The following is a 16,948-nucleotide window of genomic DNA, read 5'->3' as shown; positions in this document are numbered from 1 at the left end:
CAGCAACCGACTCAGCGGGAAGCGTTCAGGCCGGTGCTGGGCGGGATTTCCCCTAGACATATACGAGCCAATATAGCTGAGCGTTACTTTTGCAATTTGTAACGGCGACTCCTTTGCTTGCATCTTCAGAAACAACTCTATTTCCACTTTTAGTATCTTTATTTTTCCCTTTCAGGGTTCTTTTGAAGACCCTGACCTGGAGTTACATGCAGGCTTCAGTTCTTTGTGGGAATGGGACCCGTTCGAGGAGTTCCACAACTGTCCGTTATTCAACATGCCAAGGGTTTGGCCTCAGAGTCTCAATCATGTTCAGAAGCCTAAGATCTCGTAGCTCTGGAGATGAGTGGATCGAGGGTCGATGTCACGGTAGGAGACTGTGTTGTCAGGGAGGCCGGAAAACCTTTCGCTGTAGGCCTGAAGACCCGAGGTCTTTACAATCTTCGGACACAGAGCTCGGAAAAAGCGATGAAACGGACTTTTAACATCGTAAACCAGCAGGTTGTAGTTGTGTCTCCTGCTCGCTGTGAAAATGGGAGACACTTCCCTCTCCCTTACCAGGGAGAGAGAGAACCCATGGTTTGTCGAATGTCGGATGAAATGTGAAGCCTTCAGGGCAACTTTGGTCTGCTTCTTTGCTATCATTTAGCACACGCTTGTGCTCAGTAGCGGGTGTGCTTTTTGTTTTGCCAATGGGGGCAGGGGGGATTGTTACTTGCTGCCGCTTACACATGGGAGGGGGGAAACTGGGGGGGACTTTGGGGTTCTCGCATTTAACTGTTGTTCATTCTTTGGGGCAATTCTCTGTTTTCGTGGATGTTTGCGAAGAAAAAGCATTTCAGGATGTATATTGTATACATTTCTCTGACATTAAATTTGACCTTTGAACCTTGTTGTCTTTCGCACACCAGTTGAACACTCAAGTTGTTGCAGTCTTTCATTGATTCTGTTATGGTTATTATTTTATGTATTTGTTGAGTATGTCCGCAAGAAAATGCATCCCAGGGTTGTTTATGGTGACATATTCACTATGTACTTCGATAATAAATTTACTTTGAACTTTGAGGTCCATATCACCCACCTCTCACCTGCATATACTAGCTGTACAAAATGTGGGCCTGGGAGAGGCTATATTCCAATACATCAGCCTTAGCTAGAAAAACTTCCAGCTCTGTACACCCACAAACCCAGCATGCAATGAGTTAATTTTTTTTATTTCTTTGGATACATTTTCAGTAACACTTACCAACTACCATGAGTGTGAATTCAAATCCTTTCTTCACAGACTTGCGATGTACCTGGTTTGGAAGATTTGCAAATCCCACATACCCAGGAGTTTCAGGATTTGTGAACTGGGCTTGTTGCTGCTGTCCTTGTTGTTGCTGTAGTAGCTGTTGCTGTTGCAACATCTAGAAGAAAGTAAATCAGCTTAAATTATAAAATCAATTCTTTCAATGATCTTTGAACATTCACACAAAAAATCCAAAAATCATTTAGTTATGCACCAAGCCCTTTTCCCATGGTCTCCACAAGCTGGCAGTTCTCAAAACCACATACACATGGCCGACATTGATGGCCCTCCCTTCTTTTGAGTTAAAGGTCTAAATGGTGAAAATTTCTGATTGAAGAACATTGATTCTTCATGAAATTGGACAAAGTGATGTCCTATCTCCCCAAAAAATGTAATACCCATATAAAATACCTGCAGTGGCCCATGCATATTGATCTAAATTCTAGTTCTGGCAGTAACCAGCATTTTTTGACATAAATTGGTTCAGATATATTTACGCAGATCTAGAATAGCCCAAGACTTGTACATATATGCATCTCATGAACACAGAATTTGCCATGTTGTAACATTCTTCCAATACTTCTGATAACTGCTTTCCATTTGAATTGCAGTGTCGAGATCTGTCATGACCAGGGGGATTTTAACTTCCACATTGATTGGCTGAATCAGGTTGGTCAACGAAATCTTGAGGAAGACTTCACAGAATGCATCCATGATGGCTTTCTTGAGCAGCATGTTAGTGAACCAACAAGGGAAAATGCTATCTTAGATCTAGTCTTGTGCAATGAGACAGGTAAGATTAACGATCTTGTAGTCAGGAATCCTCTGGAAAGTGTGATCGTAGTATGAATGAATTTCGCATACAGGAGAAGGAAATGGTTAGATCAAAAATTAGTGTATTATGCTTGAACAAGGGAGACTGCAACAGGATGAGGGAGGAGTTGGCTCATGTGGATTGGGAGCACAGGCTATTTGGTAGGACAGATGAGGAACAGTGGAATACTTTCAAAGAGATTTTTCACAGTGCTCAACAAAAGTATATTCCAGTCAAAAGTAAGGACAGAAAGTGTGGGGAGAGCCAGCCTTGGACAACTAAGGAAATAAAAGACAGTATCAAATTAAAAGCTCATGTGTACAAAGTCGCAAAGAGTAGTGGGAGACTGGAGGATTGGGAAAACTTTAAAAAGCAACAAAGAACAACTAAACAAGAAATAAGGAAAAGGAAGATAGAGTATGAAAGTAAATTTGCACAAAATATAAAAACAGATAGCAAAAGTTTTTATAAATATACAAAGCAGAAGAGTGTGGCTAAAGTCCACATAGGCCATAAGACGAGAAGGGGAAATTGATATTGGTGATAAGGAAATGGCTGAGGCATTGAATGACTATTTTGTGTTGGTCTTCACGGCAGAGGACCGTGCCAGAGAATGATGTTCTGGACGAAATGAGAGGTGAGGACCTCGATAAAATCACTGTCACTAAAGAGATAATGATGAGCAAACCAGAGGGCCTGAAAGTAGATAAGTCCCCTGGTCCTGATGGGATGCATCCCAGGGTGCTGAAGGATTTGGCAGAGGTTATAGTAGATGCGTTGGTAATCATTTATCAAAATACTCTAGACTCCGGGCGGGTCCCGGCAGATTGGAAGACAGTAAATGTCATGCCACTTTTTAAAAGAGGATGCAGGCAAAAGACGGGTAGTTATAGGCCATTTAGCTTAACATCTGTAGTTGAGAAAACACTTGAAGCTGTCATTGAGGAAGAAACATCAAAACATTTAGAAAGGAGTGATTCCATTAGACAAGACACAGCATGGGTTCAGAAAGGGCAGGTCCTGTTTGACAAACTTACTGGAGTTCTTTGAGGACATAATGAGTGCAGTGGATAGAGGGGAACAGGTGGACGTCGTATACTTGGATTTCCGTAAGGCGTTTGATAAGGTGCCGCACAAGAGACTTATAAATAAGATACAGATGCATGGAGTCAGAGGAAGTGTATTGGCATGGACAGTGGATTGGTTAACCAATAGAAGGCAGAGAGTTAGTACACATGGGTGTTGCTCCAGTTGGCAGTCTGTGGTGAGTGGGGTGCCGCAGGGGTTGGTGCTGGGCCCACAGCTGTTTACCATTTACATTGATGATTTGGAAGAGGGGACTGAGCGTAGTGTAGCAAAATTTGCTGATGACACTAAACTGAGTGGAAAAGCAAATTGTACAGAGGATGTGGAGAGTCTGCAGAGGGATATAGGTAGGTTAAGTGAGTGGGCCAAGGTCTGGCAGATGGAATACAATGTTGGTAAATGTGAGATCATCCACTATGGAAGGAATAATAGAAGAGCAGATTATTATTTAAATGGTGAAAGACTGCAGCACACTGTTGTGCAGAGGGACCTGGGAGTGCTTGCGTATGAATCGCAGTAAGTTGGCTTCCAGGTACAACAGGTTATTAAGAAGGCAAATGGAATGTTGGCCTTCATTGCTAGAGGGATTGAATTCAAGAGCAGGGAGGTCATGCTGCAACTATACAGGGTACTGGTGAGGTCGCACCTGGAGTACTGTGTGCAGTTCTGGTCTCCATACTTGAGGAAGGATATACTGGCTCTGGAGACAGTGCAGAAGAGGTTCACCAGGTTGATTCCAGAGATGAAGGGGTTAACCTACGAGGAGAGATTGAGTCGCCTGGGACTATACTCTCTGGAATTCAGAAGAATGAGAGGGGATCTTATAGAAACATACAAAATTTTGAAAGGGTTAGACAAGATAGAAGTAGGAAAGTTGTTTCCATTGGTAGGTGAGACTAGAACTAGGGGGCATTGCCTCAAGATTCAGGGGAGGAGGTTCAGGACAGAGATGTGGAGAAACTGTTTTTCCTAGAGAGTGATGAATCTCTGGAATTCTCTGCCCAGGGAAGCAGTTGAGGCTTCTTCACTAAATATATTTAAGATACAGTTAGGTAGGTTTTTACATAGTAGGGGAATTAAGGGGTATGGGGAAAAGGCAGGTAGATGGAGCTGAGTTACGGACAGATCAGCCACGATCTTACTGAATGGTGAGGGAGGCTCGATGGGCCGAATGGCCTGCTCCTATTTCTTATGTTCTTATGATGTTCTCATGACATCTGTTTATAAAATTACTCGCTGTTGGTAGGTAAGCGGGATAAGGCTGAAGAGCTGGAGCAAGGAACCATAAGCAAACAATAATTATGAAAAAATCTACAATGAATTTTGGAGAAACATCTTTATACAGAGTTGTTAAAAGCATAGAACTTGCTAAGAGTTGGCAAGGAGCATGGAGGCTTTTAAAGAAAAGATGTACTAGCTCATAGAGGTCAAAGGAATAGAAAGCTGAAAGTGATGCTGTGTTAAGAGGCTTCTGCATAGTAAACTGGAATGGATATATGGGATGGTCATTTCCTGCTAATTCTATTATACTATGGTATAGAGGTGGTATTATTGATCAATTTTCCTAAGAAACCTGGAGCAACAAAATGTGAATTACAGAGGACCATAAGTTTAATGAGTCATATCACCAAGATACTTCTAAGAATTTTGATGACAAGAGCTAAAAGTAAGATACAAGCTGAAATAGGTAAAGAACAATGTGGTTTTGTGAAAGACAAAGTACAAGAAACACAATATTGATGTTAAGGATACCATCAGAACGAGCTATTCAAGTGCAAAAAGATTTGTTTGTTTTATCAACTACACAAAAGCATTTGATAAAATGAAGCACAATAAGTTATTTGAACTATTACAGAAAACTCTAGATCTAGACTTGAAAGACCACTGCCTAATCAGAAATCTGTACTGGGAACAAACTGCCGCTGTAAGAATAGATGGAGAAGTGAGTCAGTTTACGAAAATCAAGAGAGGCGTTAGGCAAGGGTGAGTTTTCTCTCCTGATTTATTTAATGTGTACAGTGAAACAATATTACAAAAAAATAAGAGACATCCTGGGAATCAAAGTTGGTGGTGAAAACATCAATAATTTCAGATATGTGGATGACACTGTGTTAATTGCAAGTACGAAGGAAGAACTACAAACCTTAATTGATACAGTTGTTGAAGAAAGTGCTAAAATGGGTCGATCTATCAATTGCAAAAAGACAGAATGTATGGTGATATCCAAAAAGAAGGAGAATCCTATCTGCAGGCTGAGAATAAACAGGAAAGACATAAAACAAGTACAGAACCTTTGCTACTTAGGAAGCTGGGTGACATCAGATGGCAGATGCCACATGGACATGAAAAGAAGAATAGGGATGGCAAAAGACACCTTTACGAGAATGAAGAGTATATTGACCAATACTAAACTAGGCATGACAACCCAGCTCAGAGCACTGAAATGTTACGTTTATCCAGTTATGTTATATGGCTCAGAATGTTGGACAATACCTAGTAACATGAGGAAACGAACTGAAGCAGCAAAGATGTGGTTTTTGAGGAGGATGCAAAGAATATCATGGACGAAACGAATATCTGACGAGGATGTCATGAACAGAGCAAGCACAAAAAGAGAAATAATGCAGACATCCCACCTCTCCTGGAAGATCCGGGAGTCTCCCGCCAGATCCGGGAGTCTCCCGCATATCGATAGTGGCTCCCTGACGCCCAGAAATTATATACAATATCCCGGAAATAGATTTTTTTTTGAGAGGGAGAGGGAGCATCTTGATTGGTCTCTCTTCGTGCTAAGAGTGGTCCCCAACCACCGGACCGTGAGAAAACCATATGAATTGGCGATATGAAACGATATGAGTTATTTGCACCTTTCCTCATTCCCTGTCACGCACTGTTGAACTTGAACGCACGCAAGGTCATTACCGGCAGGTCATCCATGTCAGCATGGGAAAAAGATCAACTCCTCGAGCTTGTAAATGGCGGCGGGCTGAGAAGTATGTTTGACATAACATCTCTGCCGGCATTCTGGATCAAAGTCAAGGCTACGAAAGACAGCCACAAAAGCACTGAAAACGTTGCTTCCATTTCCAACATCATATCACTGCGAAGCGGAGTTTTCTGCAATGAATGCAACGAAAACTAAATTGCGGAATAGACTGGACATAAGGAACCCCCTTCGAGTATCGCTGTCTCCCATCACCCCTCGATAGCACCGTCTTGTTGCAGGAAAACAAGCCCAGGGCTCCCACTGATTCAGCGATATTGGTGTGTTGCAATGATTTTATATGTTCATACGGGGAAAATATGCGCTGTGTGTTCAATATCCAAACCATAGTTAAAATGTTATGATGCTATTGACTTTTCACCTATATTCCGGTTGTGATTAACACCACACCCCCTCCCCCCCCCCCCCCGAGGTCAGCCAGTCCACAAGAAAATTGTCAATATTAAACTAGCCTGCGGTTCAAAAAATGTTGGGAACCCCTGCTAAGTAGACCTATCAGTTTTCTCTGTGGGCGGGCTTTACAGTCGACCTCAAAAATAATGACAGTGTTGCTCGCTGCACTGTTTGCAACAGTGACTTTTCTATTGCCCATTGTGGGTTAAAATGTTAAAGACATATTGAGGCCAGTTTAACAGGTGTCATTACAGCATAGCTAACATTGTTTAAACTAGCTGGCTGGCTGCTGAGGAGCTACGCCATTGATGTCCTACGTGATGAGGCCAAACTCCCTGTAGACTTGCTTAAAGTTGTAATAGAATAAACATGATAATATAAGTACATATTTTAATGTCACATTTGCTGCATATACCCAACTTGGTTTACAGATTAGATGAAATCACTAAACAAAGTATTACATGGAGGTCGACGGGGGGGGGGGGGGGGTGCTATCTCCCTGAAATGAGTTTTTGCAGGGTGGGATGTCTGAATAATGTATGAGATTATAAAAAGGCAACATAACTTTATTGGACACGTGATTAGAAGAGAGGAGTTAGAATGCATGGTAATTACGGGAAAGATTTAAGGGAAGAAAGCAAGAGAAAGACAAAGACAAATGATGATAGAGACAGCAGCCAGAGAACTGGAAATGAATACCAATGAATTGATCACTTGACCCGAAACAGGAGTGTGTGGGCCATGGCAGTCAAAACTCAAATTGGGCATGGCACCTGATGATGATGATGATGATGATGATAGAGATGGAGCTGGCGGATAACATTTACCGACTTTTCTATTAAACCCAAGATAGTGGCAAGTTTTCTCAAATCTTTGTAGGCCTTCTGATGATAGTATCAGGAGTATTCAGCAGCAAATTCCAAGCAATGATCCAGTAAGGAGGAATTATGCCAGAATGTCATCATCATTATCATCAGGTGCCGTGCCCAGTTTGAGTTTTGACTGCCATGGCCCACACACTCCTGTTTCGGGTCAAGTGGATCAATTCATTGGTATTCATTTCCAGTTCTCTGGCTGCTGTCTCCATCATCATTTGTCTTTGTCTTCCTTTTGCTTTCTTCCCTTCAATCTTTCCCATAATTACTGTGCATTCTAACTCCTCTTTCCTAATCACATGTCCAATAAAGTCACGTTGCCTTTTCATGATCTCATACATTATTTCTCTTTTTGTGCTTGCTCTGTTCATGACATCCTCGTTAGATATTCATTTTGTCCAAGATATTCTTTGCATCCTCCTCAAAAACATCTCTGCTGCTTCAATTCGTTTCCTCATGTTACTAGATATTGTCCAACATTCTGAGCCATATAACATAACTAGATAAACTTAACATTTCAGTACTCTGAGACAGGCTGTCATACCTAGTTCAGTGTTGGTCAGTATACTCTTCATTCTCATAAAGGTGTCTTTTGCCATCCCTATTCTTCTTTTGATGTCTATGTCGCACCTGCCATCTGATGTCACCCAGCTTCCTAAGTAGCAAAGGTTCTGTACTTGTTTTATGTCTTCCCCATTTATTCTCAGCCTGCAGATCGGATTCTCCTTCTTTTTGAATATCACCATGCATTCTGCCTTTTTGCAATTGATAGATAGACCCATTTTTGCACTTTCTTCAACAACTGGTGTTCAATTCTTCAATTTCTGGTGTTATCACCTGAACTTTTTCCAGGTCCATAAGCATCTTGAATGGTTTTTAAAGTAGGTATTCATAATGACCTGATTATTTATCTTGCACCATTCTACCCATTTCTCCCCTCTTTCATTTCTTTTCCCTGGTCCAAATTTTCTGATGGTATTTCCATCAGCACCTTGTCCTACTTTAGCATTTAGATCTCCCATGACAATAACAATATCTTGAGATTTGCATCCATTCTTTGCTTGTTCAAGCTCTTCACAGAATGTCATGGAACCTTAAATGATTGTGTTCCCACATTTTCTTGCACTCCATATTTGCAGTCCAAGTGGTGGTGTTGAAATTAATCTGCTGAGTGAGGTTCTGCATTGCACCTGACACTGCAGCCATAGCTCATCAGTGATCAAGAGTGAACAGCAAATTCAATGGAAAATGCCATCCTAGATGGTGTCAATCATAATCCAATTTCATCTTTGTAAGGAAGCACTTTAAAGGGTTAGGTGACCTAGTTACTGCACTTGATAGTGGCAATTTTTAAATCAGTGATTGAGGGCCATTTTCAGTGACCCTCAACCAGTGATACCGAGGGTGCTACATTTAGTGGGATAATGGTACTGCTGCTGAATATCAAGGTAATATGTTTGAAATAGAAGAACGCTCCATTTAAAAAAAACATTTTCCTGGTTTCTTTGATGTCACATTGAATTGAATGTGGCCTTCTTGTGAAAACTAACTTAAAGTTCAAAGTAAACTAGACAACGGGGTGACCCGTTGGGGCACCCTTTGAGAGAAGGGTATTGCAGTCTGATGTGACCAGAATGAACATTAAATTTTCCTGAATGCTATTGCTATCTCTTTGATTTGGAAATTAAAGAAGAAAAACTCAGCTTATTAAAGAAGAAAGACGCATAGCAAGACAAATATGTGACCAGAATGAACATTAAATATCCATGAAGTAAATTTGAAGGAATTGGGCTTGCTGGGTCAGGTCTGGAATTAAATGTCCGATGTAATGATGGATTCGGCCCTGAATAATCACAGGAGGATTCCATCGATTCCTAGTTGGAATGACTTCTTTGGCACCAAAGGATGTCATTTGGAAGAGGCAATTGTATTGTCTGATGCTCTTCCTGAACTCGTTTGCAATAGGTTCATCATTGCTGTACAAATTGAGGAGTTCATTAGGTAGAGGCTGCAAATTGCCTATCCTGACCTTTCCCTTCACACAGCAGAAATGTGTGGTTCCTCCAGTGAATAGGAAGGCATGACAGTGAGGGCATACTCTCGTCATCGAACCAACATCAGCATAAATGTGACGGCATGAGAGTCGTGCATTTTGCCTTGCTCTTTCTCTTTCGAGGTACAGGTGTCCCCTGCTTTTCGAAAATTCGCTTTACGAAACCTCACTGTTACGAAAGACCTACATTAGTTTTCGCTTTCAGGTGTTTTCACTGTTACGAAGAAAGGCAGCGCGCACCCCGAGCAGCCGCTCTCCCCTGGATTCTCACCGGCATTGCTTAAACACGTTGCATTGAGCAGCCGTTAGCAAGATGAGTTCTAAGGTGTCGGAAAAGTCTGAAAGGGCTCGTAAGGGTGTTACACTTAGCGTAAAACTAGACATAATTATAAGCGTTTCAATCGTGGTGAACGAAGCAAGGACAAAGTGAGTTTGGCTTGTGGAAGCTGATGAAGATGATGTTGAAGAGGTTTTGGCATCCCATGCCCAAGAACTGATAGATGAAGAGCTGATGCAATTGGAAGAGGAAAGGATAACAATCGAAACCGAATGCAGTAGCGAAAGTGAAGTCGTCCAGGAACTGAACATGAAGCAACTGCATGAGATTTTCAATGCAATGATAAAGTACGACTTTAATTTTGAAAGGGTACGTAGGTTTAGGGAATATTTGCAGGATGTTTTGAGTCCTTACAAAGAACTGTGTGATAGAAAATTGCTCGAGGCTCAGCAGTCAAGCAAGCCTTCCACATCAGCTACAGCAGACGACGAACCTCGACCTTCGACATCGAGGCAGGCAGTCATAGGAGAAGATGAGCTGCCTGCCCTGATTGACGATGAGATGACACCCCTGTGTCCCACCATCCCAACCCCCGGGCTCCGGACAGATACTGTACCGATTCGCGGAGAATGCAGCAGTAGCTGGGAGGCACTCACCACATCTTTAAGAAAAAAGCCAAAATAAACATGCTAATTAATTAGGTGCTGCCTAGCACGTAATTGTCGACCCAGATCAGTGCCAATGCAATCAGCAATCGCCTCTGATCTGTGCTGACATTTACGTGCCGGGCAGCACCTAATTAATTAGCATGTTTATTTCAGCTTTTTTCTTAAAGATGTGCTGTGTGCCTCCCGGCTACCCCTGCGTGCTTTGCGGCAATGTATCAGTCGGCAGCCTGGAGGGTGGGGGCCACTGCACCACCCCAACCTGCGACGACTCAGTCTAACCCACCATCAGTGTGCTTGACGTCTTCCCAATTCCCATAAGTGATACTACACTGTACATATATTATTTTTACTTTATATAGGCTGTGTATTTTTACGTGTTATTTGGTAGATTTGGCAGCTTCATAGTTTAAAGGTTACTGGAGAGCGCGTTTATGCCAACAGCGCATGAGATTTTCTGCCAAGAGCGCTTGCGTGAGATTTTCGCTACGGAGATCTGTGCAGGCAATCGTTGTAGAGAAGTATTTCTACTTTAGATAGGTTGTGTATTTATCATATTATTCCTGTTTTTACTATACGTTACTGTCATTTTAGGTTTTACGTGTTACTTGGCATGATTTGGTAGGTTATTTTTGGGTCTGCAAACGCTCACAAAATTTTCCCATATAAATAAATGGTAATTGCTTCTTCGCTTTACGACATTTCGGCTTACGAACTGTTTCATAGGAACGGTCTACCTTCGGATGGCGGGGAAAACCTGTATTGTTGTCGAAAGCGGCCATTGTCGTCCTCAGCAACTCTCGCAATAATTACTCCGTGCCGCATATTCTCGAGTTGATCTTTCCTTTTCTCCTCTGCCTCTTCCTCTCTCCTCCTCCTCTGCCTGTTTTTGTCATTCTGGAGACATGCAGCCCTTTCATCCTTCGTCTCTTCATCTCTTCTACAATTTGTTCTTTCTCGCTGATCCTGGAGTCGTGCGGCCCTGGCCTGATCGGATTCTTGTTCTCTCCTCCGTCTGTGCCTATTGTTGTCATTTTGGAGACGTGTATGCCTGTCCTCCTCTGTCTCGTCTTCTCTCATCTTTTTTGTCCTGACGCTTTGATCCTGCGTCAGGCTGTGACGTCGTGGTCTCCGTGGAAGGTGGAAGCGGCTCTGTGAGCATCATGAGGTGCTGCTGAGGCTGGCCATGCGCATGCGTTGTAGTGTGGCATTGCCATTCCAAAATGACTGGGGTCTGCAAATAAGGAAATCACTTGCAGAAACTAATCTCACTTTCTCCTGGCTATTCCACTTCTACATGAGTGCTTAGATCAAAGTTGTCCTGAGGGGTTTTGGCAGGAAACCAAAATGAGTATTAATAAATTACCAATAAATTATGCTAATATGTTTGATATACTGTGATGCTGAATAAAGATCTCATTTCTTTCCTCATTCTGCTTATTCCCTTTTACTCCGATTTTTTTCCCTGCCTTTACTATCACACCCCTTTCCCACGCTTTTCCCTGCTTAATTTCACATTCCTCCTTTGTTTTCTCCCCCCCAAGCTCCCGCCCAATTTCTTTCTGCCAAAGTATTTTACGAAAAGACCGCTACATTGCAAAATGTTAACATTCTAATGCAAGGGCTTAAGCCAGAAAAGTTAACTGTCTTTTACTCACTGATGCTGCTCAACTTAAACACCTTCATTATGTTCTGCTCATGTCAATTTTTATCTTCTATTCACTTTTGAGAAATGTTTAATTAAAACTGTTCTCTAAAAACATTCACATGAACTTTGTACTGTCAGTCAGCAATCCCTAAATTAGTTGATATCAATAAAAAGCTATTGAGATAACTTGGAGAAATTAATAACAGCAAATCAGCAAAATTAATTAAATTACTTTTTGAAAGATCAACTAAAGAGGTGGATTATAAACAACATCTGAACTATTGGGTATGGTGATAAACTAGAACAAACTTTGGTGCAGTAGAGAATAGACAAAATAAATCAGAACAAATCAACATCTGTAAGTTTGCTGACAACTATTGTTGGCAGAATTTCAGATGGTGACGAGAACGAGAAGGTGTATAGGAGTGAGACAGATCAGCCTGTTGAGTGGTACTGCAGCAACAACTTGCACTGAATGTCAGTAGACCAAAGAACTGATTGTGGACTTCAGAAAGGGTTTCAAGTTTCTGAGTATCAACATCTCTGAGGATCTATCCCGAGCCCAACATATCAATGCAGTTACAAAGAAGGCACAAAACTGTCTATATTCATCAGGAGTTTGGAGGAGATGTGGTATGTCACCAAAGACACTTGCAAGTTTCTACAGCTGTACCGTGGAAAGCCTTCTAACTATCTGCATCACCATATGGTATGGGGGCGGGGGGGGGCACTGTTCAGGATTGAAGTAAGCTGCAGAAAGTTGTAAACTCAGTCAGCTCCATCATGGGCAGTAGCTTCCAAAGCATCCAGTATTTAAGGAACTGTGTCTCAAACATGTGGCATCCATCATTTGGGACCCCATCACCCAGGACATGTTTTTACAGTTTTTGAATTATGTATTGCAACATACTGCTGCATAACAAATTTCACTACATATACCAGTGATATTAAACTGAATTCTGATCTCAGGATCTTGGTTGACATCCAGTTACTTAGCTGTGTTTCAGCAACATACATCAAAGTTGCTGGTGAACGCAGCAGGCCAAGCAGCATTGTTACTAACAACATGAAACCAAAAAGAAAACTATTTCTCAGTCTACATTAATGAGGCTGAGAATTTTCAATAGCAAATATACCTCTTGCAGTTTTGATCAAGTGAGCATCTGCCTTTCTCCAGAGAACAGAATTTACATATTCCTGTTACAATATGAAGTGTGGCTAACAGGTTTAGGGAACCTAGGTTTTCAAGAAATATTGAGGCATTGGTTAAAAACAAGGTGGTGGTGCGTAGCAGGTAAAGGCAGCAAAGAACAATGGATTTGCAGCAAAGCAAGAGTTAAAATGATTTGATGGAATTGGTGGCTTTGTGGTCAGCTTTGTGGATGATACGAAAATAGGTGAAGGGGCAGATAGTGCTGAGGAAGTAAAGAGTCTGCAGAAGGATAGGAGAATAGGCAATACAAGGCAGATGGAATACAATATAGTGAAGTATATGGTCAATCACTTTAGTAGAAAGAATAAAAGTGCAGACTATTTTCTAAACAGGAAGCAAAATCAGAAATCAGAAGTGCAAAGGGGTTTGAGAGTTCCAGTGCAGGGTTCCAGGATTCCCTAAAGGTTAACTTGCAGCTTACTGATAACAAGATTGCGGGGTGCCTAGTCGTAGTAGCCACTCCAGCTCCAAATAACAGTGGAATTGCTCATCCTTTACATCTTTCGTATGATAGCAAGACCTACTGGATATTAAGAACACCAAGTACTGCAAGTCTACCTCACTAGCGAGTTGTTGGATAGCAAGTGAGCTCTGCAGTCTGGGCTTGCTGGGTACAATATCATATACAGCCACCCGAGGAAGATAGTGCTGGAAGTGATGCACAAGGAAACAAGCACAGAGACTAGCCCTCCCATCAATTCTGCTTTCAAACACTCGACTGCTAGAAATAAACCAGAATATCTGCATCGAAGACTGAATCAGCACGAGCACATGTTCCTCCAGCATTTTGTGTGTTGCTGAGATGAAAGACTGTTGTGCAGAAACTGTAGCTCCAAAATACCACTTCTGAAGCAGCTTTCCAGCTATAAGGTTTCATCTCTTCTCAGGCCAATAGAACAGGGGTCCCCAACCTTTTTCGAACTATGGACCGGTTTAACACCCGGGGGGGGGGGGGGTGTTCAAGTAGGGTTAAACTCACCTCAATATGTCTTTTACAGTTAGTGTTGCTAACTTTCTCACTCCCAAATAAGGAACAAAAATAGCAGTCAAATACGGGACACTTGTGTCTACCCCGAGAAAGACGACCATGAAGACTTGCGCGGGCACCTGTGTGCGCATGCGTGACATACGCATGCGCGTACCTACCGATTTTTTTCCACAAATTGGTTTTGGCTTAATCTTCCTGACTACACTGTACATACATTATTTTGACTTTATATAGGCTGTGTATTTATCATATCAATCTTGCTTTTACTATATGTTAGTGTTATTTTAGATTTTATACGTTATTTAGTATGGTTTGGTAGGTTATTTTTTGGGTCTGGGAATGCTCAAAAATTTTGCCCATATAAATTAATGGTAATTGCTTCTTCGCTTTACGCCATTTCGGCACGAAAGGTTTCATAGGAATGCTCTACCTTAGTGGGGGAAATACGGGACAAGGGCAGTCCCGAATGGGACAAACCAACTTAGCCCAATACATGGGACGTCCCGGAAAATACAGGATAGTTGGCAACCCTATGTACAAGTTCAACAGTGCGTGACAGGGAATGAGGAAAGGTGCAGCTGACTCGTAGCGTTTCCTCGTGGCCCGGTAGCACATGCTTTGCCACCCGATACCGGTCTGCGGCCCGGTGGTTGGGGCCTGCTGCAATAGAATTCCCACTACCTCCAGCAAGACCCGCAGTTTAGGTGTACTTATCTAAGTTAACACTTCAGTAGTGCCAATCCACGGTACACCTCTGGTAGCGTTCCATTTACCAAGGGAGCCCACTACTTTTGTGATTGTCCCTTTATACATCCCAGCCCCGGTGCTAATACTCGGGCAGCACTACATGAGCTCTGCAGTGCTGATACTGACCTTCAAACCACACACCCCAATAGTTTCTTTATTGCTGCTGGTGGCTTCAACTATAGTAACTTAAAAACAGTCCTGCCTGAATTCTGTCAGCATGTTGACTTTGCTATCAGGGGTGAGTACACATTAGAACTGTTTTATACCTGGTGCATGTAAAGCTGCTCACTGCCCTCAACTGGAATATTCTGACCACTTATCCATTATGCTAATTATGATTAATTGAGTCAAAACAGTTCAAAGGAAGATAACATCTGGCTAGGAGCAAACTCAGCATTGTAGGACTGAAATGAGAGTGGAACAGGGATGCAGCTACCTACAACCATCACATTAACATCAATGAGTATGCGAGATCTATATAGAGAAGTGCATTCAGGACATCACTGGTGAGGGCAAATGAGAATCTACGTGAGACCCAATCAGAAACCATGGCTGACAGCACAGGTCTGGCATGGCTGAGAGATTGTGATGCTGCCTTCAGACTGGGAGATCAGATGTCTCTCAGATCAGCACAAGCTGTTTTCCTGCACCATCAGGAAGGCAAAATTGGATTTACAGAGAATTTACAGCTATTAATAACTGTCTGTGGTACCAGAGACAAGAAGCGCATATGGCAGGGCATTGAGACCATAATACACGGCAAGTACACCCTGCATGTCAACAGTGACGCCTCCCTTCCTGATAAGCTGAATGTTTTTTATGCTCCGTTTGATGCACAGAACGATGTGTCAAAGAGGAAAATCCCCCTTCCCCCAAGGAGCAGACTTTCTGTCTGGCTGCAACTGATATGAGGAAAACGCTAGCCAGAATCAATCCACATAGCTACCAGGTTTGATAACATAGGTCAATTGCTCAGGAACTGTGCAGCCTAGTTAACAGAGGTTCTAACAGAGGTCTTCAACAACGCTCTGGAATTGTCCTCAAAGACTTCAAGGCGGCCACCATCATCCCAGAGTCCAAGAGGGTGACAATAACTTGCTTCAACAACTACCATCCAGTGGCAATGACCTCAATAATGAAGTCCTTTGAGCGCTGGCGATTGCATTAAATCCAATCTTCCTGCTACAACGGACCTTCCCAGTTCGCTATCACTCAAATTGGTCCACTGATGTCATAATCTCCACCACGAGGGCCTGGGTATTGGGCATTCTGGGGAAACTGGGGTTTCCTGTCACTCTAGCTACTTTCCCCGGATGTAACATGATGGGTTTGGACTGGGTGTACCTCACAGTTCCTCATTTATGCTCATCATCCTGCTTAGGAGGAACTTACACCTTCTCAAAAGCAGCTCTGAACACAGGCTGAATGGACAAGGTTTTCAAGAATTTTTTTCCATTTCTCTCCTTGAATGCTCCAATGAGCCTTCTAACAATGGGAATATTTGTTCCCACAACAATGGAAGCTTCACCCTTTTCAACTGGGTACGGACAGACCAACATTAACCAGCAGGTCTCAGCTTCTCCAATATCTGCTTCCAAAAACTCCAGCTTCAACAATAAGTAACCATCATACAGATAATCATCAGTACTAAGGCTCCAAATTTCCAGGGCACTGAGTGGCTTCAATGGTAAATGTGTCAAATACCAGTTGTACAACAACCTGAGAACCTGCGTCAAGTATGGCTCTAGCATAAATACATAAATACCCTCAATCCGTATGCTTGGTCCCTTCAGGAATAATGGGGTCTTACACTTAGTTTTTCCCTTGATACAATAATTGGAATGAGCTCTCTCTGAGATGCCAGGCCATCCCCTTATTGGGTCTCTTCCAAGTTTCC

General features: G+C 42.4%; 1 protein-coding gene across 2 annotated transcripts in view; it reads right to left on the bottom strand.

Moving 5' to 3' along the window:
• septin2 (septin 2) overlaps positions 1-16,948 on the bottom strand; it is a 115,737-nt gene that overhangs the window by 80,100 nt on the left and 18,689 nt on the right. For both annotated transcript variants that reach the window (XM_063046220.1, XM_063046221.1), the window contains exon 3: positions 1,244-1,406. In XM_063046220.1, coding sequence (XP_062902290.1) covers positions 1,244-1,406 — 163 coding nt within the window. The remainder of the gene's footprint in view (positions 1-1,243; positions 1,407-16,948) is intronic.

The sequence above is a fragment of the Mobula hypostoma genome, chromosome 4, assembly GCF_963921235.1.
Source record: "Mobula hypostoma chromosome 4, sMobHyp1.1, whole genome shotgun sequence".
Taxonomy (NCBI): domain Eukaryota; kingdom Metazoa; phylum Chordata; class Chondrichthyes; order Myliobatiformes; family Myliobatidae; genus Mobula; species Mobula hypostoma.
This window is presented reverse-complemented; position numbering and strand designations above follow the sequence as displayed.